Raw genomic sequence first — 26,068 nt, forward strand, 5'->3', positions numbered from 1 at the left:
GGCATCACTTTTGTAATGGCCCACCTGTTTACAGGTATGGCAATAAGGTTTCTTCTGTTCTGAAGGAGTGTTCTGGGACCCACCACCCTTGTTGGAGTTTTGGGGCCCTTGGGAAGTCTTCTCTGTGGATTTATCCCCACCCTTCTCTTGAGGCTTGGTTGATTCCTTTTTCTGGTCACCACCCTGGTTTTTAGGCCTGACCCTGGTTCTGACCCATTTGTCTGCCCTCTTACCCAATTCCTGTGGAGAGGTCAGATCAGAATCTACCAGGTGCTGGTGTAATAACTGGTTCTGACAATTATTTAAGATGTGCTCCCTTATAATTAGATTATACAATCCTTTAAAATCAGTAACCTTACTACCCAGTAGCCAGCCTTCAAAAGCCTTAGTGGCACAATCAACAAAGTCAGACCAATCTTGAGACTGCGTTTTCTGGGTATCCCTGAACAGCACCCTGTACTGCTCAGTGGTTAGGCCGAACCCTTCAACGAGTGTACTTTTCAAGACTTGGTAATCGTTAGCGTCCTCCACCCTTGTGGTGAGGAGCTTGTCTCTTCCTTTTCCTTCAAAGGAGAGCCACAAGATAGCTGCCCACTGACTCTGGGGAACGCCCTGCACAGTGCAGGCCCTCTCCAAAGCAGTTATCCATTTGTGGATGTCGTCCCCTTGTTTAAAGGGGGGCACTATCTTACCAAGGTGTTTCGTATCGAAACTCTTTTCCCTATTGCTAGGTACATTGCTGCCACCAGTGGGGACTACCCCACTTAACTGCTGCTCTCTCGCAAAGGCAAGCCTTTCTTTGGCCAGGGCAAGTTCTTCCCTTTCGATCCTCAGATTAGCTGCCCTTTCCTTAGCTTCGTACACTCTCCGCTGCGGGGACGTCATCCCTCTCTGAGAAGAGTTGCGAGAGCCATTGGTTTGAAGGGATCTGCCAGAGTCTCTTGACAGAGATCGGGCTCGTCCATTCCCAATGTTAAGCTGACCTGATAGTAGCCCCAGGGGTCCCCCAGTACCGCTATCATGTTTGCTTAAGTTGGACCTGCTTAGTCTGACGACTTCTACCTGTCCCTTATCTGCCTCATCCCCAGAGGGATCCTCATCCTCATCGTCCTCCACATCTTCGTTCTCAGTTGCGAGATGGATGAGGTCAGGATCGTCTCTGGTTCCCTCGAGGGGAGGCATGTCTCCTTCTGGATTAGAATGGCTAAGAAGCTTCTCAGCCTTTCTGGCATCATAAGTCTCTAGGAGACCAATCAGAAAGGAGGTGGTGGGGTTAGCCCCTTGCTTAATCTTCCTAGAGGTACATACTTGTCGTAACTCATGGAAGTTAAGCGCAGTATATCTTGAAGGGATGACCTGTGGAGGGTCAAATGACACAAGGGGAGACTCAGAGTTTCCTCCTTTGTCCGACATACTGTTTCTAGTGTGGTGTAAGTGATGCACCTACCTACACTACGTGTTTACCTACTGTTCCCTTGCTAAGAGTTGCAGCCAAGGTGTGCTAAGCCTTGAGGAGCTACAACAGCTGGTTCAGTAGAACTCAGAGTATTCTAAGCTTTAGTTATATGTACTAACAGTACTTGTGTGATCTTTCAACAAGATATTCTTAGGATACGTGTGGTAAAACAACAGCAAGCTCAAATCTCACCCGCTGCTCACCAATGTGAGAAGTTGGCCCGATATGCAACGTTCGCTATTCTAGCGACCGCTATGTATCGTTCCAACGACCCTTATGGTGTTTGGTTGTAAGTCAACCTATAGACCAGCTATCCTAGTAGCGTGGATACGAGCAGTCTAAGGCTAAAGACTCGAGAGGGCGCGTTAAGCCAGCTGTTTACCACACATGTACCCCTTGAACACCCAGTGAAAGGACACCACACAAGTGTTATGAAAATAACCAGTATATTTATTAAGAATCACAACAGCCCTGTTCTCTTTGTGAGGACAGGGTACTAAGCACAAACCAAATCTCTTTAGCAAATACTTCAAGTGCACAATTAAAACAAGTGTCCGAGGACACGGAAAGGTTAAGGTCTCGGGTGGACCCGATAAGGCAAGTCGGAAGCGAGGGACTCGGGACCCTAGAGTAAAGAGGCTATGCAGGCACCGAAATGCCGAGTTACCTAGCCACGAGGGCTGCGGCTGCACAAGTCTTACAGGCGTCGGGGTCTTCGCTGACGAGCCAGGAGCCGGAAGAAAAGGAGTTGCTGGCCGGCGACCAGTGATGAATAGTTCGTAGAGATCCAAGCATGGATCGGAGATTGATGATACCTGAAAGCAGAGGGGACCAAGTTCGTACTACTAGCCAGTAGTCAGAGGGTACCAGGAAGGCACCGGTTGGCCGTCACCTCGACCAGGTGAGTGGGCGACGCTAGGCTCGGCAGTCTCACGGACCAGGAGGCGTTGTCGGCGACCACGGTGGAGGTGCGAGCTGTCCCACGAAGGATGATGCTGTCGGCGTCGCTGGGCCCAGGATGGGGCAACAAGCCTTGGCAAATCTCAGGGCCACGTGGTGGGCCTAAGATGGCGTCTTGAGTGGACCAGGAGGGTCCGGGGTGCTTCTCGAAAAGATGGAAGCAAGGGCCGGTCCGGAGCAACCAGACCAGCAGTGTTGATTTCCGGATGTCGTCACAGAAGGGCACAAGCCAGCGGCTAGTGACCAGACAACGTGCTGAGCAGCGAGCAGAAGGGCCCCACGCAGATCGTGGAGATGCTGGGAGACTGCACTTTGATGCTGGAGCGGCTCAGGGTCGGGGCTTCTCAGACCCCAGAGCACTCACCAGAGAGTTACCTCGATGGTCGTGCTGGTTAAGAAAGCGTGCAGGTTTTGATGATGGCCGGTCCCTCGAGGTCTCGTCGCACCCACAGATCACAGCTGAGCTGATGACGTGGGTAGAGGTCAGAGGTGCCAGGGAAGCCGGTTCTCGTCGAGCTGGGCCGTCGGATTCCTTGAGGAAGGACTTACAGCAAACCGCAGAGTTCTTAGATGGTGCCCGCTGATGCAGGGTGACTACTCCTTAGTCACAAGGGAGAAATCTTGAGAAGAGTCTTGAGTGTCCTTTCGTAGAAAGTAGTTCTTGATTCAAAGATGATCTAATTTGGAAGGGTCCCCGCTCCGGCCTTTATTCTAAAGAAAGGGGTGGGTACATGACTAGGTCCTGCCCTAAGGGTGGGACCAGGAAGGGGGGTAGTTACACCCCTCTCCCCTGCCGGACTTTCCCCAGGCCAGGGCTGGCGCCCCTGGAACTGGTTCTGACCGGCAGATGCGTAGTGAGCACCGGGGTGCCACTCCGCAGTCACCTTCTCGCAAAAGCCCTACCTACCCAGAATACACAAACCCTGTCTGGGACGGTGCGAACACCGCCCTCGACAGGAAACCCTTTGTCCAAGTGCTCCTCGCTGGAAGGACTCCCAGCAGCAGGAGGTCAGACTCGTGTCTGTGGTGGCAGCATCCATTTTGTGGAGCTGAGGCTTTAGTTAACTTTAACCGGGGTTCACAGTTACGTACATGTCGTGTCCCTCTAGAAGGGCGGAATGCTAACCTCGTCGCCAGAGTTGGTGAGAGGGCAGCATCCCGATTCGTATGACACCTTACTCGACATGTCTTGATAACGCGACACCGAAGTTACCGATGTGGTACGCGTTATCATGGAACAGCCATTGGGTCTTGATTCCGCAAGCTGCAACCGGGCTCGGCTCGGGCCTGAACCTAGCTCACACGAGCCCACGCACTCTGCCTTCAGGATTGTTAAGGCCTGCCATAGGAGTGACTGATAGGAACTCGAGTGTCCATTGTATGGTTAGATATAGGACTACTATACCTAAAGCAAAGTGTGTGTACACGACTTCGCCCCAGCTGTCACGCAGCCAGTTGTGTCAAATTTAGGAGGCCAGCCAGGGGTGGCATAATGCATGCTGCAGCCCTTGGCGGCCCTGGGTACACCTATGCCCTGCGTTACGGGGTCTGATAAGGTGGCCCAGTACCAATTGGAAATGTACCTAGGGTACATGGAATCCATTTTAAAGAGAGAGCAGTGGGCCTGGGGTCCTGATTGGCAGGGTCCCAGGTCGACTATGTCCAAAACCAGCTAAAACACAGGGCAAAAAGTTGGGGGCAACCATAGTCAGGATGTACCTTCCTACACCTGTTTGCACAGGGTGGTCACTCCTTGACCACAAGGGAGATGTCTTCCGTCTTCCAAACAAAATGGAACGTCGAAGGTCCAGGATTTGTGTTTCAAAGTTTCGTCCAGGGTAATCCAAAGTCCTAGGGACACAGCTCCTATACTTATACCAAGTTAAGGGGTGGGATTACCTGGAAGGTCCTTCCTATGGGTGGACCTGAGAAGGGGGTGGTTACACCCCTTGCCCTTTGTCCAGTTTCACGCCAGAGCGGGGCTGGAGTGCCCCAGCAACTGGTTTGAAACGGGCTATGCATAGAGCACCTTGTGTGCCCCAGGATGTCTGGAACAGCATCTGCTGATGCTGCCCTCCCTGCCCCAATACACATCAGCCTGTCTGGGGAGGTGCCACCAGTCGAGGCTGCTGACATTTGAAAGTGGTGAGGCGTAAACTGCTAATCAAACTGCACCGTAGCGAGGGAGCGTAGTGAGCGAGCCCGAACCCCATAAGGAGGGTTCGGGGGGATTTCCCCCTGGGAATATTTTTTTTAAAATAGTGGAAAAATGGTGGATTTTTAAGCAAATTTGAGTAATCAGGAAGGTTAATAAAGCAATTGTGAAAGTGCAGGTATTACATTATTAAAGAGCTCTTTTGTGTGTAAGACTCTTTTGTGTGGTATTTATTGACCGGCAGGCTCCGACCGCAGCGCACCAGCTTCCAAAGGAGCCAAGACTAGATTCTGGAAGGGGCATTTCACTATTTGTGTGTGTGTGTGTGTGTGTGCGCTCTCTATGCACATTCTAAGCTCGCTTGGCTTTCCCTACCAGTCCTGGAAGCCCAGCAGCTAGAGGAACAGAGCCGTACTGGACAGGGCCGAGAACTGTAGCACTTTCTAATAGTACTGCTTTCTAATGTTGTGTTTATCTTGATCAGTGCTGTGACGTACTTTAAAACCATGTGGCAGACTCGTATTCTCACCGAACTGCCACACGCAGTAGTCCTTCCTCTGGGTGGTTGCTGCAAAGAGCTAGTCACTACATAAAGTGTCTCACGGGGAAGCTGCAGGGAAGAGAGGGCCGTGAAAGGAATAATCTAGGTAGAAAGAACTCCATTTGTGTTAAATAAAATAATAGGCACTGGTTATTCACGTGACACTCATTGTCACAGCTCAACAGTTTACAGCTGTAATTCCATGTAAATCAAATTATTACTTATTAGCCAGAATCAATAATAGTCATTGTTTTCACCTTTTAAGGACAAACATGAACGTCCGTGCTGAACCTACGAGCTTCAGTCCAACATTCAGGAGGTAAAACAAAGTTTCTTCCACTGGCACTTATCTGGTAAAGCTTTCTTACCAACTACAGAATAACTCATCCAGCACAACACACTTCCTGAATAATAATGTCAGATTCATTGATAGGCCCCAAATGCAGCAATCACACCTACCAAAAGCATGCACCAAGAGGTGGATAAGGGGTGGGTGTCCAGCCTAGGCCCACAGAGGCAGATTAATGCCTTGTTTCCAGGACAACCACTGACTTTGTAAATGAGTTCCTTTAAGATTCGTTCTATGTGAAAGAATGTTAAGTGGATTTACTGAAAACTGCCATGAAGCTGGCTGTCCACGTCCTACGCTGGTGGCTCTAACCACTCCCCCACACCGAACAAAATGAATGCATATTTTTTATATACCTTAAAACCCCTCACATTTTACAACATAGTCCAAAGTAAGATGCACTCACAGAACATTGAATTCAGTACCAACCAAAGAGATCTATTCAGAACAAGTTATTCTCCATTACCAGACCTGTCCCAGCTGGGTTCCATTTTATCGGGTGCGATAAATATTTGCCCAAACACTGAGTCACTCATAATGAGGGCCTAAGACTGGTGCAGGTCCAAACAACTAAATAGCCGCTAGTAGAACGTTGGAGTAACACCCATAGGGAAAGAGGACAGGGGATGCATCAGTGTATGGGATATAAGGGCGCCCTTTTACTGTTGAACAACAGGGGGGCTTGCCCCCAGAGCCTGCCACTCGAGCTAGAGAGCTGGGAGATGAGAGAAGGAGGTGAAAGAATAAAAAAGGGGATAGGGAAGTGGAGAGATGGTGGGTGAGGGTAGAGAGAGTTGAGGAGAGCGGCAGTGGAGGAAGAAATGTCTAAATACTCCTGCTGAAAACTGTCCTGAGAGAGTTGGTGTGGTAGTGGAGTAGAAGAGGGGTGTAGGAAAAGTAGTAGGCTTAACTGGGGAGTGACAGCTGTATCGTAGGAGTAGGCCAAAAGCAGTAGGCATAAGTGAAGAGTGACTATTGTAGTAGGAGTAAGGCATGAGTAGTTGCTACAGGTGAGTAGTAACAGTAAGGCAGTCTGAGTGGGACAGGGTGAGTAGGCTTAGGATTTGAGGGAGAGAACAGAGAGTAAGAGACAAGAAGTCAAGGCGGTAAGAATGAAACTGCAGAGAAGAGCAAAGGCTGTCTTAGTTGTGAGTGGAGGAGGATGCGGGCGTAGCCGTAGACTGTGAGGAGGTGTAGAGAGAAGTGAAAGAAGAAAATGAGTCTAAAATTACCATGCAGCATTACTGCTTTCAAACGTAAGAGAACTTTGCATTCATTCAGTCTCCTTCATAATGATACATGGTTGTGACTTAGATTTAGGCCCGTAGAACTGACTTTTACCATTTACATATGTCACTAGCTTAGACCTACATTTACACCTAATGCCATTCAAAGTTAGTGAAATACGGGGTGTTTTATATTTTTACTTACATCTCAGTCATATGATCGTGAATGGAAGATTATCGCTGAAGAGCAAGAGGCACCTGAGGGGAGGTACACAGAGGGAATAGGTAAAACCAGAAGGTCATGATGGAATCCCTCTATCGCCTCCGACCAGACATAAACCTTAGGGAGCAGCCGCTGCCTCTCCCTTTGCATAGATCCTAGTGAGCACATACAGTTTGTGGTGACTGGTGCGCCGTAGCAAACTGTCAATTAATTCCTCCTCAGCCCCCTCCCAGTGGTGTAGCCCCCAACCAAGCCTGGAACAGTAACTGAGTTAACTCCAGTGATTGAATGACGGGAGGGAGGTGGGAAGGCCTCCACCCCTGTCCAAAAGTTGCACCAAGACAGCAGGTATTGTGGTGAACACCATCACCCGGTTTCCTCCTAAATGCAGATCAGCTCCAGATGCACCCTCCCTGAAATGTGAAAAAAAGGCAGGAACTGCTGCCTCCTGCTTACACCAAACCATGGCCATAGGTTATGTTAGGTGCATTGATAATAACGTTACATAACATAAATAAACTCAATGATGGATTGGTCAAAAACGTACATGGGTGGGGGGGAAGCGGTCCGGTCGTGCTACTCGATAGCAAAGCAGGCTGCTTAAGCAGGTCCAGGCAGGAGGTCTGACTCCGACCTAGGCACACATTCATACACACACGCAGTACTGGTCACGAGTCCGACAACAACAACTCAGTCACGCACCCACTGACTCTCATTCCAGCACGCGCAGTGACGTCGTTTCTGTTTTATTACCGCCAACTATGTGAATATACTCAGAGGATTACAGATGTTAATGGATTGAACTGCAGGACAAATACCGCCGAGGTTAACATCTACTGCCAACGGTATTCTTTTCGCCAGTTTTCTAATAATGCAAAGTTTGCATTATTAGAAAACTGCAAAGGCATAATGGCAAGGAATTATGATTTTAACACGTTGTGTCCGAGGCCAGGGGGCATGTGTATCCTCACGTATGAAGTTAGGTCTACAGTTAGCGGTATTTGTAGGGAGTTCCCGTTATTTAAGCAGTTGTATCTGTATGGTGTTGTACCTGAATTGGGCGATACATGCAGGGATTTTTAAAAGTAATTATGTCTGCAAAGAGTTATTCCAGCAGGGGTGTGTGTCAGACATGTCAGCGAGACGTTGTGCCCTTGTGACATGTTTGCACGTGGAGTTGTGCCTGCAGGGAGTAGTGTTCTAAGGGATATATGCCCCCAGGGTCTTGCATCCTGCTGAGATGTGTGCTTGCAAGCAGCAGTTTCCGCAGCGAAATGTGTCTGCATTAAATTTGGGGTTTGGGGATGTATTCATGCAGAGAGTTGTGTCTGAAGGGAGCTGTGTCTGAAGGGAGTGTGTCTGCAGGATGACGTTCTCCATTTACTTGTGCGCGCATGAATTTTTTCTACAGGGAGGTGTGTCTGAAGGGCGTTGAGTGTGCAGGGAGGTTTGCCAAACTATAGGTTTGGTAATGCTCTTCCACTAATGAAACGTGTTGCACATTTATGATTGCTGTGACTTTTTTGGTTTGTTTTTTTCCTTTGGATGGAAATGTATGTATTGTAAATTTCTTTTTGATCATAAAAACCATTAAATATATATATTTTTTAAAAAGCTTTAGCATGGGCAAATGCATCTAGAAACTAGCTGTGTATGCTGATGGCGTTATGATCAGTCACAGCAATATGACCTGACCCTTCCTTACCTGCCCCGATGACAGAAAAAACTGGAGATGTAAGGTAAGGTTTATGGCTTTCACGTTTGCATTGACAAATCCCAGGTTTTAAATCTTGGCTCCCTTGAGATCGGGTAGCAAAACTTTATCTCTATTGCCTATGTAGCAATGTAGATTGCCCTATTTCCCTTGTTTAATAGGAGAGCCTAATCAAAACACTCAATTCACACTTACAGACTTGGCGCTTGGGAGACTTGTTATGGTTGGTCCATTTTGCATGCGTTCCACTGCTGATGCAGCCTGCGTAGGCAACGTGGCCCATCTAAACATACAGCCTCACTCTAAGTCCAGTACAAATCGCCGTGCTGGTGTCATTGTGCGGGATCACAGTGCAACCGCGCATCCTACCACAAATGTTTACCGAATCCACAGCTGGTGGAGTGTCGTAGTGGCAGGTCACAGGAGCACGTGTCTTACACGGGCTGCGGGAAGACTTGATAGTTCTGGGGTGCCTTAGCACAGCTTCTTCCCCTGCTCCTACACAATGCTGATATGAAGCGGGGGTGGTAGGGTTAGCAAGAGCAGCTTAATGGCACCAGTCAGTCATGGAGCACCTGTCAAACAGACCTTTTTAAGTCTGACGTCTGCTCCACACTCCAGAATGCTCACACCTCAGGCATGTGCACAGTAAGATGCCCCAGGTCAAGGTGTGTTCAGATTATCTGTCTCCCCTGCCCTTACTCTTGCTGTCAGCTGTGCATTCTTTTGTAAAGTAATGATAAATATGATATGGCCCAAACCCCACTTTGCATAAAAATGTACACAAATCATATATTTTTCAGTAAACGTTACTCAGCAGGTTGTCTGCAGGGCACACAGTCGGCAGACGTATGAACTCCAAAGAGATGCCTTAACACGCATAACTTCATAACAAGGCTCTACATCTGGAATCTACTGTTCTAGGCGGTTGCTTTCTTTCTCATCAATGTACTAACCTACTTAAGCCTTGTTTTGTTTATAAATATAGGTTATGTACCATAACTTTTAGAAGGTGCAAACATATCACTCACAGGTGCCTCACTCCTCAAAGCCATTAGAAAGTCTTTATCCTTTCGTCAAGGAGAGCTGATTGGAGGTCTTCCTCATTTCCAAAGGGAGAGCATTGCAAAGGGTGCCAGCAGAGAAAAGGCTCTTCCACCCCTAATCTCTACGAAAATGGGGAATTTTCATGTGATTGGGAAAAAACATGGCTTAATCGGATTTTGTGAATCAGGAATTTGGATTTAGAACTATAAATTAAGCTTTTTGCACTTTTCAGCGTGCGCAATGATTTTTGTGATTTATACCCCTTTTTACTTGGGGGGCAAAGGTGCAAGCAATGGGGGAACAGTCACAGCTCCTCGTGGTTAGGCCTAACCATGAACAGGGCATGTTTTCAGCCTCGTCCATTTTCAGTCGCCCATTGTGTAGATTCCACAGCATCCTAAGACCCGTCCTTTCCTGTCCGAATCCAGTAGAACCCCGAGACTGGAGAGGCTCACACGCCCGACCCTGTGTCCTCTCCCCCATCCCTCCCCCAGTCACTCCTCTTCGGCACACAGTGGAGTATGTCCCCATCTGCCTATGAGACGAGCAGATCACCCGCCGGAGAAAGAGTGAAGGGAAAACGATGGATGGATTGGGATGGACACAGCCTGGAAGACGCTGATGCTCCTTGCTTGCATCTGCCTTTCATCATGAATCCGTCCCATCAATCATGCCTGTGAGTCATTTCCATGGAAGTCAATTAGTGAAGAGCTGCCACGTGCAACAGAACACAGTGCTAAATGCCTCTCCGACACTGCGAGTGAGGCCTTCAGATGTTCCCTGGACAGACTTGTCATTCTCGGTCCCCCATCCCCTCCGAGCCTACGTCATTTTCTTTGTGTGCAGGGAGTTAGGCGTGTGGTGGAGAGACACCTGTCTACCTGCAGCAGTGTTTGCACCGAGTCATGTCTGCACAGAGTTTCGACTCGAGGTTCGGTGAAATGTCGCGCCCACACGGACCTGTCATGTCACCTTAGGCTTAGGGAGATTGGGGAGAAGCCACGAGATCAGATCACCCTACCTTGTTGTCGCTGAGGTTCTGCAGCACTGACTTCCTTCCCTCCCGAGGTCCTGATCTCGATGCCAGCGACACCGTTGCCCGTGGGTGACTGAGGGGTTCCCGCTAATGGCCAATCACCGACGACATTAACCATCCTGCTGCAGCAGCCAATCCTGGCGCAGCGTTAGCAGCGCCACTGCGCCAGGATTGGCTAAGAGCAGACGGCTTTCTGCCCATTTTGAGACCGGGGCCCCAGGTCCATACCTATGTCTAGTAGTTGTTGTAGAGGGGGGGGGGTGTCTAAACTATGCGCATGTGCGAGCCAGTCTAAATCTGGACTACACCGGCATTTTACATGTGCAGTTACTAGTGTCTCAGTCACCCCTCTGCCTGTGTGCTGCCTGCCTGTCACTCTGCTGCAGTCCCGCCCCCCCACGGCCCACTTCATATGGATGCCCGATCCTGTCGGGCTTCTCCCAGGGCCTTAGTGCGCCGGCTCCTGATTCATTTTATAATTTTAAATAAAATACTTGACTAATTTATTCTGTTGGCAGTGCGGTCGGCGGTCGGCCATGCTAGTGGGGCAACGCCCCAACGCCGCCAATGGACGCACCGCCACTGCCCTTGACAGGAAACCTATTGTCCAGGCCTCCCCTGCCGGAGTTTCGTCCAGCAGCAGGAGGTCAGACTCCTGTCTGTGGCAGCAGCATCCATTTTGTGATGCTGAGGCTCTGTTTATCTTTAACCGGGGTTTATTAGTAACTTCATGTCTTCTCCCTCTAGAATGGTGGAATGCTACCTACGCCGCCACGACTGGCAGGCAGGTAGTATTCCAAAATGTTTGACACCTTACACAACATGTTTTGATAAAGCCAAACCAAAGTTAGCATTAACCGTGAAGGTTATAATGCACTTAAGAGTATATGGTATGGCTATATCATAGAACAGCAATAAGGAGATGGTTCCAAAAGCTGCAGAGGGGCTCAGCTCATGCTAGGGCACCCTCTCACATAAAACCAAGCACTCTGCCTCCAGGATTGTTAAGGCCTGCCATAGGAGTGACTTATAGGTTACTATGTGTCTATATATAAGGTAGATATAGATATACTATATCTAAGTACGGGGTGATTACATGACCTTGCCCTAGCTGAGTGATCAGCCAGTTGTGTCAGTTTGGATGGCCAGCAAGGGGTGGCATAATACATGCTGCAGCCCCTGGTAGGCCTTGGATGCACCTATGCCCTGGGTACCTATGGTACACTATAAAGGGGCTCACAAAGGTGACCCAATACCCAATCTGGTATGTACCTAAAGTACATGGTATCAATTTAGAGAGAGAACAGCTAGGCTGTGGTACTGATTGGCAGGGCCACAGCCAGTCTAAAGTCGAAAAACCAGAGAATCACAGCAAAAAGTGGGGGTGACCATAGGAAGCAGACCCTACCCTCCTACACTCAAGGCCAGGAAACTGTTCGATTGTGTTCTTTTAGAAATAAGCATAATATAACACAAAGCAATACAACACAGCCCACTGACAACACATCTGTCTAGACTGGGCAGGTCAGAGGCATGACAATTGTCACCCTCACACAGTCTTAAGACAAAGACGTGCTCCAGACAACCCAAAAACCACAGAGTGCACCGATGATGGCCAAGATAATGCTGAGGCAATCAAGATTTGGCCAAGTCTATCCAAACCTCCAATGAGTCAAACTCCTTCAGGACCGGGGACAGAGCATAGAGGGGTCGTGTATGAGAAAAATGCACGATCAAATCATCAGTCCTTGAGGAAATAAATGCCACTTCTTGAAGGGCTGATATTATGGTGCTACTATCAGGACTGTTGGAAGCACCTGGGAGACCGCACTCTCACCATTGTATACGCCCATTACTGATCGTCATTTCATCTCTCTCCTCCCTGCCATCTCTCCCTGCTTTCTGCAAAACCCTCATTGTTCTCTAATAAAAGAGAGAGGGACCCTCTACCAAAGGGATGGGGTACCAACTGTTGACTTTGTCAAGAAAGCAATTCCCTCTGGCCTCAATAATCAAAATAGCATAACATCAAACATATAACACACAAAACAAGCAAACTTAAAAACAATGCAGTAGTGATCAAAATTCTGAAACAGCAAATAAATTACCAAGTGCACAAGTTTATTTAAAATATTAGTTAAAAACCGAAATAAAAATATACTAATCACAATCAAGGGAAAACAGTCAATATAAGGAACAGTTACTCTTTACAGTTCATCACACAAGTTCCTAAAGTAAATGGGAAGGAGGAACACAAAAAGGTTATATTCAGCATCAGTCAGAATAGTCCTTAGTTAGTGATTAGAATTCTCTCCCCCAATCCTCAACGCGTTTCGACGAGCCAGAAAGATATAGCCGTCTTCTTCAGGAAATTATTAGCTGTCTTCCCCAGAAATACTATAATTTTTAAAAGAGAAACATGTCTCATCACCAAATTTAAAATTATCAATAGGAAATATACACAAAGCTAAAATCCATCTGCTAGTCAAAATTTACGCCACTGCTCAATACAATACAACAACTGTCATCGACATTTACATAGAAAACATTACAAAAAACATTTAAGGAGTCATAACATTACAAAACATTTAAAAAGTCATAACATTTGCTATCCTACAGTTATTTCCAGTGCATTACATTTTGGATAATAACAACACGTAACCGCTATATGGCGTATTTTACAGTCTACAATTGTGTTCAATTGGTTACAACACAGGAATAATATCCATTTGTGCGTTTATATCAGTTATTGATTGAAAATACTTTATATTACCACATCAGACTAAGAAGTTTTCTTCAAAGTGGTGATTGTGATTCCAAGTTAGCCTAGGTTGTTTCTATCAAAAGGGTTTGATCTCCCTTAACAGTCCCTGGCTATACCACAAAAATATCCCAATATGAAATTAGTACTGACCTTCATAGGGAATTTAATAGTCTTAAAAGGTGCAAATATCGCCTGCTGAGTGGCGGCAAAGAATCGTCTTTCCTGTGCCGTAGGTATATACCGACTGAAAGAAATGTATAAAAATATATATCTTAGTGACCCTCGATTTATCAGAATTGAAATGGGAAGTTTTTAAACAAATAACGGACCAAAACACTCGCTACCTTAGTCAATATTAATCTACTACGGCCCAGTAATTACCAAGGTAGTTTAGCCAAAGGTTTTGATTTTATTACCTAAAAGAGTCTCAATAAATCAGGAAGTACATAAAGTGAATACTCACTTAAAATAAATGTAATATATTCCGCTCAATAGTGGGCGCATACATTCCTTACAGCTTGAATCAACGACCGGTTGTTCACAGTGTCCTAGAATTAAGCAGGTGTGTCACTCTACGTGTTGTTTTAAACACAACATTTAAGAGAAATGAAATAGATATTCAACTTACTAATGACGTCTGGAAATCATATATTCACGCGGTAATATGGTTAAATCGATAAAAACATCCCGATATGGAAGCACTAGGAGAAGAGTTAAATGGGATATATTCAGTTCCCATATTGCATACATCTGGTTAGATATATTTTTAAGCTAAACCAGGCTGATACTCACATTATGTAATCTTTATGCCAACTCCAAGATAAAATGGGGCTGTCTTAGTCTTCCCATTCAATGGTGGCCGATGCTCCTATAGAATATACAAAGCGTGGACACGTCTCAGTATCGGGCTAATATCCCCCAGAAAATTATTCTAAGAGTGGTGCCCCCTTTGCGAGCTATCACGTACCTTCAAAACGGAACAAGTAGACTTCCCGCGTGACTTCTCCGTGGAATGCTATCCAACTCGAGGGAAAACGCCGTTTAAATATTGTCTCCTGGCGTCTGAATGCGGAAGTAACAATGCGACCGCCCGAGTAGAGCATAGACATAGAAAGGAGCTTTTCGTAAGCAGAAAATCTTGCCGATAAATGACTGCCATCATTGCGCGAAAACAGATTTATTTGCAGATAGTTGTTCTCGCTGGTTATTATTTATTGCGCAAATAACATTTATAATTTCTTCCTCTAATAGTTAGCGCTTGGGATCTCTACAGAGGATTATGTTTTTCTAGTTAGACCGCGCATGCGCATACATGCGTCTATGAACCATTACGGTTCTAGAATATCAATTATTGTAGACCTCTCCTTGGAATATAAAGCCCTATTTTTGTTGATACATTAATCAGGTCGCTTATGTACAAATGTGAGCCCAAGACAAGAGGGCTGACTAAAAAAGTGTAATGTATCAACAAAAATAGGGCTTTATATTCCAAGGAGAGGTCTACAATAATTGATATACTAGAACCGTAATGGTTCATAGACGCATGTATGCGCATGCGCGGTCTAACTAGAAAAACATAATCCTCTGTAGAGATCCCAAGCGCTAACTATTAGAGGAAGAAATTATAAATGGTATTTGCGCAATAAATAATAACCAGCGAGAACAACTATCTGCAAATAAATCTGTTTTCGCGCAATGATGGCAGTCATTTATCGGCAAGATTTTCTGCTTACGAAAAGCTCCTTTCTATGTCTATGCTCTACTCGGGCGGTCGCATTGTTACTTCCGCATTCAGACGCCAGGAGACAATATTTAAACGGCGTTTTCCCTCGAGTTGGATAGCATTCCACGGAGAAGTCACGCGGGAAGTCTACTTGTTCCGTTTTGAAGGTACGTGATAGCTCGCAAAGGGGGCACCACTCTTAGAATAATTTTCTGGGCGATATTAGCCCGATACTGAGACGTGTCCACGCTTTGTATATTCTATAGGAGCATCGGCCACCATTGAATGGGAAGACTAAGACAGCCCCATTTTATCTTGGAGTTGGCATAAAGATTACATAATGTGAGTATCAGCCTGGTTTAGCTTAAAAATATATCTAACCAGATGTATGCAATATGGGAACTGAATATATCCCATTTAACTCTTCTCCTAGTGCTTCCATATCGGGATGTTTTTATCGATTTAACCATATTACCGCGTGAATATATGATTTCCAGACGTCATTAGTAAGTTGAATATCTATTTCATTTCTCTTAAATGTTGTGTTTAAAACAACACGTAGAGTGACACACCTGCTTAATTCTAGGACACTGTGAACAACCGGTCGTTGATTCAAGCTGTAAGGAATGTATGCGCCCACTATTGAGCGGAATATATTACATTTATTTTAAGTGAGTATTCACTTTATGTACTTCCTGATTTATTGAGACTCTTTTAGGTAATAAAATCAAAACCTTTGGCTAAACTACCTTGGTAATTACTGGGCCGTAGTAGATTAATATTGACTAAGGTAGCGAGTGTTTTGGTCCGTTATTTGTTTAAAAACTTCCCATTTCAATTCTGATAAATCGAGGGTCACTAAGATATATATTTTTATACATTTCTTTCAGTCGGTATATACCTACGGCACAGAAAAGACGATTCTTTGCCGCCACTCAGCAGGCGATATTTGCACCTTTTAAGACTATTAAATTCCCTATGAAGGTCAGTACTAATTTCATATTGGGATATTTTTGTGGTATAGCCAGGGACTGTTAAGGGAGATCAAACCCTTTTGATAGAAACAACCTAGGCTAACTTGGAATCACAATCACCACTTTGAAGAAAACTTCTTAGTCTGATGTGGTAATATAAAGTATTTTCAATCAATAACTGATATAAACGCACAAATGGATATTATTCCTGTGTTGTAACCAATTGAACACAATTGTAGACTGTAAAATACGCCATGTAGCGGTTACGTGTTGTTATTATCCAAAATGTAATGCACTGGAAATAACTGTAGGATAGCAAATGTTATGACTTTTTAAATGTTTTGTAATGTTATGACTCCTTAAATGTTTTTTGTAATGTTTTCTATGTAAATGTCGATGACAGTTGTTGTATTGTATTGAGCAGTGGCGTAAATTTTGACTAGCAGATGGATTTTAGCTTTGTGTATATTTCCTATTGATAATTTTGAATTTGGTGATGAGACATGTTTCTCTTTCAAAAATTATAGTATTTCTGGGGAAGACAGCTAATAATTTCCTGAAGAAGACGGCTATATCTTTCTGGCTCGTCGAAACGCGTTGAGGATTGGGGGAGAGAATTCTAATCACTAACTAAGGACTATTCTGACTGATGCTGAATATAACCTTTTTGTGTTCCTCCTTCCCATTTACTTTAGGAACTTGTGTGATGAACTGTAAAGAGTAACTGTTCCTTATATTGACTGTTTTCCCTTGATTGTGATTAGTATATTTTTATTTCGGTTTTTAACTAATATTTTAAATAAACTTGTGCACTTGGTAATTTATTTGCTGTTTCAGAATTTTGATCACTACTGCATTGTTTTTAAGTTTGCTTGTTTTGTGTGTTATATGTTTGATGTTATGCTATTTTGATTATTGAGGCCAGAGGGAATTGCTTTCTTGACAAAACCCTCATTGTTCGACTGCTCCTTTATTGTCTAGTTAGGTGGATCCATTCTATAGACACATACAACCAGCATACACCGTGGTACAGGTCAGCAACTCGTCACTTCCTACCAATGAGAGGAGTTTGACTCTTTGGAGGTTTGGATAGACTTGGCCAAATCTTGATTTGCCTCAGCATTATCTTGGCCATCATCGATGCACTCTAGGGTTTTTGGGGTGTCTGGAACACGTCTGCGTCTTAAGACTCTGTGCTGTGCGTGACAATGGTCATACCTCCTGTACTGCACATTCTAGGCAGATTTGTTGCATATGGAGTGTGTGCACCAAGTGGTGTAACTAAGCAGATATCTCTTTCTCTCATGGAGGAAAAGCCAGTGGACACCAATAATGAAGCAGCAATCACCCACCCCATCTTTCTAATATGAGGAAGCTGTGATTAATACATTAGCTACCTGTACTTAGCACTGGTATGAGCTCTTGTTATAAAAGGAAAAGGGCATCCCTATGAGGAAGGTCCTAGGCGTACTTACAAGGGACAAGAAGCACTGTGCAAGCGCTGGCCTTCTTGTCATCATCACACATACATGACGTAGCTGTTTTTGTTCTCTCTCTCTCTCTCTCTCTCTCTCTCTCTCTCTCTCTCCCTCCCTCTTTCCCTCTTTCTCTCTCTCTCTCTCTCTCTCTCTCTCTCTCTCACTCAGTTGTGCAGTAATTCAATTGCTGTCTCCAACACTCTCTTACTTTCTCATCTGACTACCAAAGACACAAAGGGGAACACACACAAATGTACATCTACGTGAAAAAGATGTTCAATTTCTTCGGTTATAATAGCAGCAGTTGACACTTGTTTGTGCCACCTCTAGTACTGATAATATCAGTTTTATTTCTACCCCTTCCCTCTAAAGAGGGGAATGATGCAACCTGCTCCTCCTCCACCACACCACATAGGTACATGGATTGTTCCTCACAATCTTGCAGCCAACGCCATTGCGTAAACAAAACATGTTCCTCTCTAGGATTCTGCCATTGAGCACTGAACAGTACCTGTAGGCGTTGGGGTCTTCAATATCCTCAGGAACCTTCTCCTTTTCAAGGTACAGCTGTTTAAAAAGAAAAAAGGGAGGGTCATGAGGTCATCAGGGTTTGAGTCTTTCAATGCATTTGACAGATTTAAGGCAAACTAGTCAGAATGTTAACCAAGCGCACCACCAAAAGACCCCAAGGTCTGTACATGGACACGAGTACTGTCAGCAAAAACACCACTGGAGAACATCCCTTACTCTAAGCGATTACCCGATTAAAACTCAAGCTGCTAATGAGGTTTTGTGTGGGCAACACCACTGAGAAGATCAAATGGTTATTAGACCAGTTCACTAAGTGAAATCCAGTTAAACATTAAATACGCCTCTTAAATGTTCCTTTTCGTATTACATAAGATGCTGACAGAAAACTCAAAACTCACTTCTGCATTTCAAGCATACCACAACGTCTCATCATTGGCCAGACTATCACTGCAAAATAATGTGATCATGGCCCAACTCCAGAGCAAAGGTATGTATATTTAGAGTGCTTAAGTGTGGTGGTGGCCATAAAAACGAATTCAAAATGTGTATGCTTTTAATTCTTACCCTCTAAGTGAACTTTGTCTTGTATAAAACAAAGTTATGGTTGGTTATTGTATACCCATACCATAAGTATCCACAGATAAGTCTACGGTTCTGAGATTTTAAATAAACTACGCCATTTTGACATCATAAGGTATCCACAGATGCTCTCATTCTGTGAAAAAAATGCAGTTTTCGGGCAGTAAATCTTTTTTTTCCAGTTTTTTTTTTAATTGCCAGCTTTGTCTTTACACAATTCGTAAATATAATATGTTTTTCTTGTTGCAGAAAACAAGACACCATGGATGCTTCTGTGTGGTTGAAATGTTAATATAAACATGCTTTCATGTGGTGGATAACGAGACTAGGGGAACACTTTTAAATCAACATTATTAAACCTAGCTGTAAAGACCACTACGCAGAATAGACAGACAGGGCCCTTCCTGAGTAAGGAGCATAAAAAAATGTTATATGTCCTCATTACTTCTCGAAAGCGGTAGGAGAAATTTTAGGATAGCTGCATACGTTTTTGTGTTTTTTTGTCTTTTTTTAAATGTTATTTCTTTTTCTATCGTGACATCCACATTACAGACAGAAGAAATTGTGTCTTGTCTTACATAGCCATGAAAAAAGTTGTATGCTCCTTCGAACCTTACACAGCCTTTCTGGCCACATCCCGAAGGCCGGGCGGCGTTGAGCTGAGGGTCACCGTAGGATCTAGCAATGTTAAGACTCTCTTCATCCATCATCAAGTGTCGAATTCACGACTTTTAACTGAATAAAAATTTTTAACAAACGAAAGGTGCCATCCCCATCATCTCCCTCCCCGCAGAGAAGTGTGGCTCAATGGTTAGAGCGGCATACCCTGATACAGAGGCCTAGCCCGGGACTAGGGTTCAATTCCCGCCTCGGCGGGTCTTGGGCTCAATTTCCTCAGACCTGATAATTCTCGCCTCGGTGCCTATTCTAATCATGGGTCCAACTCTGCAACTCTGGGCAATAGCTAGCTTAATCCCCACAACGGCCCCAACAATGCTAGGATGCCTGGCTTCACCTTGGGGGTGCCCAGGAGTGGGCACTTCACAGGGAAAAGCCAGGAAGGGTTCCACAGCGGTATGCGTACAAGCGCCGAGATACCCTCATGGGTCAATTCGTGCGCTATACAAGTACTACTACTACATACCTGTGTTTCGTAACTACTGTTTGGTCTTGTAGCACTCAGCGAGCCAAGTGCTGATTTAGCAGTCTGAGGCATGCAACACGCGCAAACAATGACTGCACTAAGGGGAATACCATCTAACCAACTGTCTTACCCCTATCCAACCGCAGTGGGGAACTCTCTGGCCGGTCCGTCCCATTTCCAGGAGCCATCGTGCCTGTCGCCTCATGTATTCCAGGTATAACCCCCAAAAATTCTTGGGTCTGCTTTTGGGAGGCAGCATTTCACTATAAGTCTCCGATAGCGTGCAGCAATAAGTCAAGTCTCTAATCCACTGCGCAGTCCTGGGAAGGGGGCCCCTCATCCAGCACATAGCCAACCTCCTTTTCTCCAATAACGTCCCCATGTCCACTATCCTACGCAGCGCTTTCGGTAGTGCTTTGGAGTAACCTAGCAGTGCAAGCACCGAGGATGGGGTGATCTCCACCTCGAGGATCTTGCTGAGTTCCTGAAACACTGCGCCCCAATAGTATTGTACCCCGGGCACTCCCAAGCCAAGTGCATGAACCCTGCGCTCCGCATCGCTCACATGTCGCACACTCTCGAAGCCCAAAGCACCGCAGCCTTTCCGGGTGTGATAAACTCTGTTAAGAAACTTGAAGTGCACTAGTCTATGCCTACCAGCAGTAACGCCACATGTCATCTTCAATAACTGTATTTAAGTCACGTTGCCAGGCTAGGCGTGCCTTGTTGTACCCAGTCACCCGTTCAGCTATAGTTGTCTTATACAGGGTAGAGACCATTTTCCTCGGCGCCTCTGATTTAATTACATGTGAAAGTTCTAAGAGTTTTGGGGGTTCCTGGAAGTCATCCCCTAACTGTTCCCGCCAAGCCTCTCTGACTCTGTGAAATTGAAAACGCTGCTGCCCTGTGGGCTGTATCCCCCGAGTTGTCACATCCGACAGTGTTTAAAGAGTCCCACCTAAAAACATGCCTCCCATCATGTGTATACCCAGGCTTTCAGAGCCATAATCACACCTTTGTCCTTTCATTGGGCCAACCAGGTCGCCCACTCCATGGGCATTAGCGGAGAATACAAAATTGCCCCTGGGTGGTACTGTAGTAGCGTATGCCAGGCATGCCTCTGCAAGTTTAATGAGTCAAGCAGGTCAGGTCGCCGGTCCACTGGTTCAAATACAACTACTGGGAGCGGCAATGGGGCAGCAAAAGGGTTCTCTAGCTTTATGAACGGCGCATTCTCTCTGTCATGTATCCAGCTGTGTAGGTGCACCCCTTGCGCCACCCGGTAATATAATTCAAAATCGGGGGCCCCCAGTCCGCCTAGCTGATATGGAAGGACCAGGATTTTCCACTGAACTCTCGCTTGTTTACCAGCCCAAGCCAATTTTATCATCAGTGTCATTAGGCGAGTAAAGAAACACTTTGGCAGGACCATCGGTACGTTCGTGAATAAATACAGCAGTCTAGTAAAGACAAACATCTTCATTTTCAATATCCGGCCTAGCAAGGAGAGGGGTAAACTTATCCATGTGTCAACGCTGTCTTCCAAACGGGACATGGCTGTACCATAGATCTCACAGAATACCGTCTTAGAGTCAGTGTGTAGTCGAATCCCAAAATACCGTACAGGATCAGTAGTCCATTTCAGTGGGTATTCCATCTCAAACTGCTCTGTGGCAGTGGTGATGGGGAACGCGATTGATTTATTCCAATTTACTGTGAGTCCAGATAGTGCACCGAATCGAACCACTTCCCGCAGGAGCGGTGCCAGGTTCGCTTCAGGTTCTCTGATATATATAATAGAGTATCATCTGCGTAAGTTGTGATGACTAGTTGATAGGTGGGGAATTTGAGACCACGATGGGAGTGGTACTCTCGCATCGCACACGCCAGTGGTTCAGCAACCAAAGCATAGAGCGTGGGCGACAAGGGGCAGCCCTGACAAGTGCCCCTTCGAATCTGGATGGGTTCAGTGACATGGCTCCCGAGCCTAATACGTGCAACCGGGTCTCTATAAAGCACCAAAATCATCTGGAGGAACACTGGGCCAAGCCCGAGTCGCGAGAGCACCGCCCTCAGAAAAGACCATTCCACAGAGTCGAAGGCCTTCTCCATGTCCAAAAACTCCGCAACAGCACTCGACTCAGGACATGTGTGTTGAATGGCTCAAACTACCGATCGCAAGTTGTAGGTTATATTCCTGCCAGCCATAAACCCCGCCTACTCCGGGGCGACCAATTCCGGGGCCAGTAATGCCAACCTAGTCGCAAGGATTTTGGCGTATATTTTTGTGTCTACATTCAGGAGCGACAATGGTCTATAGGAGCTACACTCCTCTGGGGGCTTATCTGGCTTTGGTATAGCAACTATTAACGCCTCCCTCATCATCCCATGCATCTGCCCGGTGTCGCACATATCTGCGAACAGGGCAGAGAGGTGCGGAAGCAGCAGATCCAGAAACGCCTCATAAAAACTGACTGTTAATCCATCCGCCCCTGGAGCACTACCTGCCTTCATCCCTCCAAGGGGTTCCCAGATCTCATCAAACTCTATTGGTTGCATGAGAAATTCATGCTGCACGTTCGTCAAGAACGGGAGTTTTATATGTTCCAGATAGTCTAGGACCTCCTCTTCGTTCCCCGAAACTTGCGAAGCGTACAATTCTGAGTAGTATTCCAGAAACCTTTGTGCAATCTATTCTTCGTCTGTAATTATATCTCCCTCCCTCAACTTGACAGCTGTAAGCGCTATTCTCCGCCGTTGCTGTTTAACCATGTTGGCCAAGACCTTACCCGGTATGTCCTTCTCCCCATATACTCTAGCTATAGCGTATTTTCCCAGGTGCTTGACCTCAGCATAAGCTGCCTCTTGATATTCCGCCAGTAGCCCTTTCAGTTCCTCACGGGGAGCGTCAGTATCTCCCGTTACGAGGTGTTTTTCGCTTTCCGCCAGACGTCTCTCCAAGAGCGACAGCCTTTGGTAGATCGAGGGGAGTATCCCTGAATGTTTACTCATGGCCACACCCCTAATATAGACCTTAAACACCTCCCACACTGTCTGGAAGCTATCCACACACCCAATGTTAGTTTCAAAGTATGTTTCTATCGCTTTATGTAGTTCCTCACGGAAAATAGGGTCATGTAATGAGTTCGGAGGGAATCTCAATGTGAATGGTGGGGAGAACCTTCCGCGGCAGTGAAAACTCTAGCAAAATTGGTGAATTATCTGACAGTGTACGGGGTAATACCTGACACTTGCGAACCTGTGAGAGCAGTGTAGACGAGGCTAGCCAATAGTCAATCCGTGTATGTATATTATGAAAGGCCGAGTAATGTGTACATCCACCTAACGCCGGGTACAGGCATCACCAAACATCAGCAAGGTCTTCACTGACTAGTATGCTGTCTAGGACCCGAGCCGCCTTAGCTTGTCGTCTGACCGGACCACTCGAACGGTCCGCGTCAGGACACCTAGTCATGTTAAAATCCCCTCCCCACAGGGCGGTATGGCTGGGAAATTCCCACGCAATATCAGCAAGCTTAATATAAAACTTGGGGTTGTCATAGTTAGGTCCATAAACATTAACAACCAAAAGCTCCATACCTCTGCCCGCCAACCTTGATATAACATATCTACCGTCCGGGTCAGCTGTCAGCATACTCAATGTATAGTCCGATTTCTGGTTTATCCAAGTAAGTACACCGCACGCATGGACGTGAAGCCAGCAGCAGTAATATGTCCGCTCAACCCCCTTGCTTGCAACCTGAGACTGTCCGCTGGTAGATGCGTCTCCTGAATTAAGGCCAGGTCAACGTGGTGTCTAGTTAGATAATTCAAAACCTTACGCAGCTTGCGGTAATCATTCAGATCGCGCACATTCCACGTCAAAGCTCTCAGACCACCCGCTGCATCCTCTATAGCAGTCTCACCGGGCATATCGTGCATAACTAGCTGAGTACTTCATTGTTCTGCACACAGTAGGCTACAGTGTAGGGACTGATGGTCGAAATGAAATGGCCGGCACCCCATAACAGTAAACAGTGAACTTCCCAACCTCCCCTGCCCACCCACGACACCCACAGCGTACCACCCCCAACTAGGTCACGAAAGTTTTGCCCTTGAGCCTGCTCCCCCCAAGCAAGGTGTTACCACATGTGGGCGGAGGTGCTTCGAACCATTTATAAAGTCTATTGAATCACAGTAGTTGATGCTCATCCCGGCCGGACCAGCCGACAGCTAGATACTCTTCGCCCGCCAGATTCGTCGTTAGAGTCCCTGACGTGTAACATCACTCAGTCTTGGTCCTCTAGACCGCCACCCGCAGCCTCGTCCAGTAAGTCCCAATCCTGGGTTTTTCTCCGTTCTTTAGCCCAGTCTTTTAGCGCTTTCTGCAAGGCTTTCGGCTCTGTGAAGATGTGCGACTGCCCATTTCTGTTAACTTTCAGCTTTGCCGGGTAGAGTATAGCATAGTCTATCCCTTGTTCACGGAGTTGTCTTTTCATTGGAACAAAGTGTTTCCTCGCCTCCTGAACCTTGGCAGTAAAATCGGGATACAGTAAAATGTTAGAGCCCTCATATGTCAACGTCTGTTTTTCTCTGGCAACGCGTAAGGCGGCATCCCTGTCCCTATAATTGAGGAGCTTAGCTATAATTGGCCGTGGCGGTGCCCCTGGCTTCAGACGCGGGGCCAAAGTGCGGTGCGCACGTTTCACAAAAAATGTTGTAGACAAAACCTCCTTCCCTAGCAGAGTTACAAACAAACGTTCAATGAAGGGCTCCATCTTACCCATATGAGTCGTCTCGGAAAGGCCAAGGATGCGCACATTCCAGCGCCAAGAGCGGGCCTCCAAATCCTCCATCTTATCCTGCAGTAGTTGCAGAACTCTACCAAGTTGCTTGTGTTCTGTGTCCATGGTGGTTTGCGCTTCTTCCACCTCTGTAATCCTCCTGTCTGACATGTCGAGTCTCTCCGCATGCTTATCCAGCCTCTCTCCCATTCTGTCCATTCTGTACGTTAGCGCACCCATCTTCACCTTAAGCAAGGAGATACCCTCTTGTAGCCCTTTTTCCATAGATTTCAGCATGCATCTTATGTCTTGCTCTTGTTCCGGTGGCGTATAGGGCCAACCTTCGGCTCCTGCACCTCTGTCCTGAGATTTGGCACGCGTTTGGGTGAAAGGGAGCTTGGACTGGTTGCAGTCAGTCTTCTCCATACCGATGTCCGAGGAAGGCCTGTAGCACAATAGTGAATAACAGATAGCCCCTCTCGCAGCCAAGGGAATCGGGGAACGCCAGAGCTCGCACCTCAATACTAGTGCCGTCAGCCGGAGCGCAACGTCCCCCCTAGGATCCTGTAGGGGAGCCTAGGCCAGCCGCCACCATCAGAGAGCCACTCGGCAGGTATTCTGAGCAAGGCCACTCTCCTCGCTGCAACTCCCCGTATGTACTCCTCACCGCCACTTCAGCCTGCGGGCAGTCTCCTGCACCTCCCTCACACAGTTAAGACAGGGGAGCGCTTCGCTATCCTTGTGTCCCTCACTGTGGACCTCAGAACAGCCTTGCATAATGACGCTGGGTGAAAGGGGCCCTTTATTGTATCTCGCAGCACAGTTTGCTAGGCTTCGCGACCCTGACCAGACACCAGCGCATACCTTTTCAGTCCCAACTATCGCGGCCCGCTCTGCCAGGTGGGGGTCAAGTGTGTCTGCAGTCCTCAAATGTGCAGCCGCGCTTTAATATCGCACCTGGGTTGGTCGTGGCGGCAACCCTCAGTGCCCCAATCCCATAAATGGCACTGCCCCTGTAGTGCCATGCCGCACTCAATGTTGGGCACCGTTGCAGTCCGTCCTGTGCCGGCTTCAGGTTCAGACGTCCAGTCCGGGAGGGCCCTCCACCCCCCAGACGTCCAGTCAAGCACTCTTGTGTGCCGCCGCGCTGGACCTCCAGGCGCCACCCAGTCCGCCCTTGCGGCAGAGGTGCCGAGCACAGCCCCATCCCCGTGTCGGGCAGGCAGCAATTTCTGGGGCACTCGTTCCTACCGCTCCAGCCATGCAGGTCAGCTGGTCAATCCGGGCTTGCAAGCGGCCTAATACATGGGGACCGCAGGGCCGGCGGTACGCAGTATGGCGTCATCAGGGGACCCAGCTACTTTAGGCCGGTGCTTATCAGCCT

The 26,068-nt window shown here is 46.7% G+C and overlaps 1 protein-coding gene across 3 annotated transcripts in view; it reads right to left on the reverse strand.

Moving 5' to 3' along the window:
* The window catches only part of CFAP44 (cilia and flagella associated protein 44), a 748,689-nt gene that overhangs the window by 287,014 nt on the left and 435,607 nt on the right, over nt 1-26,068 (reverse strand). For all 3 annotated transcript variants that reach the window (XM_086935641.1, XM_086935640.1, XM_086935642.1), the window contains one exon: nt 18,158-18,213. In XM_086935641.1, coding sequence (XP_086791767.1) covers nt 18,158-18,213 — 56 coding nt within the window. The remainder of the gene's footprint in view (nt 1-18,157; nt 18,214-26,068) is intronic.

Source organism: Lissotriton vulgaris, chromosome 8, assembly GCF_964263255.1.
Source record: "Lissotriton vulgaris chromosome 8, aLisVul1.2, whole genome shotgun sequence".
Classification (NCBI taxonomy): domain Eukaryota; kingdom Metazoa; phylum Chordata; class Amphibia; order Caudata; family Salamandridae; genus Lissotriton; species Lissotriton vulgaris.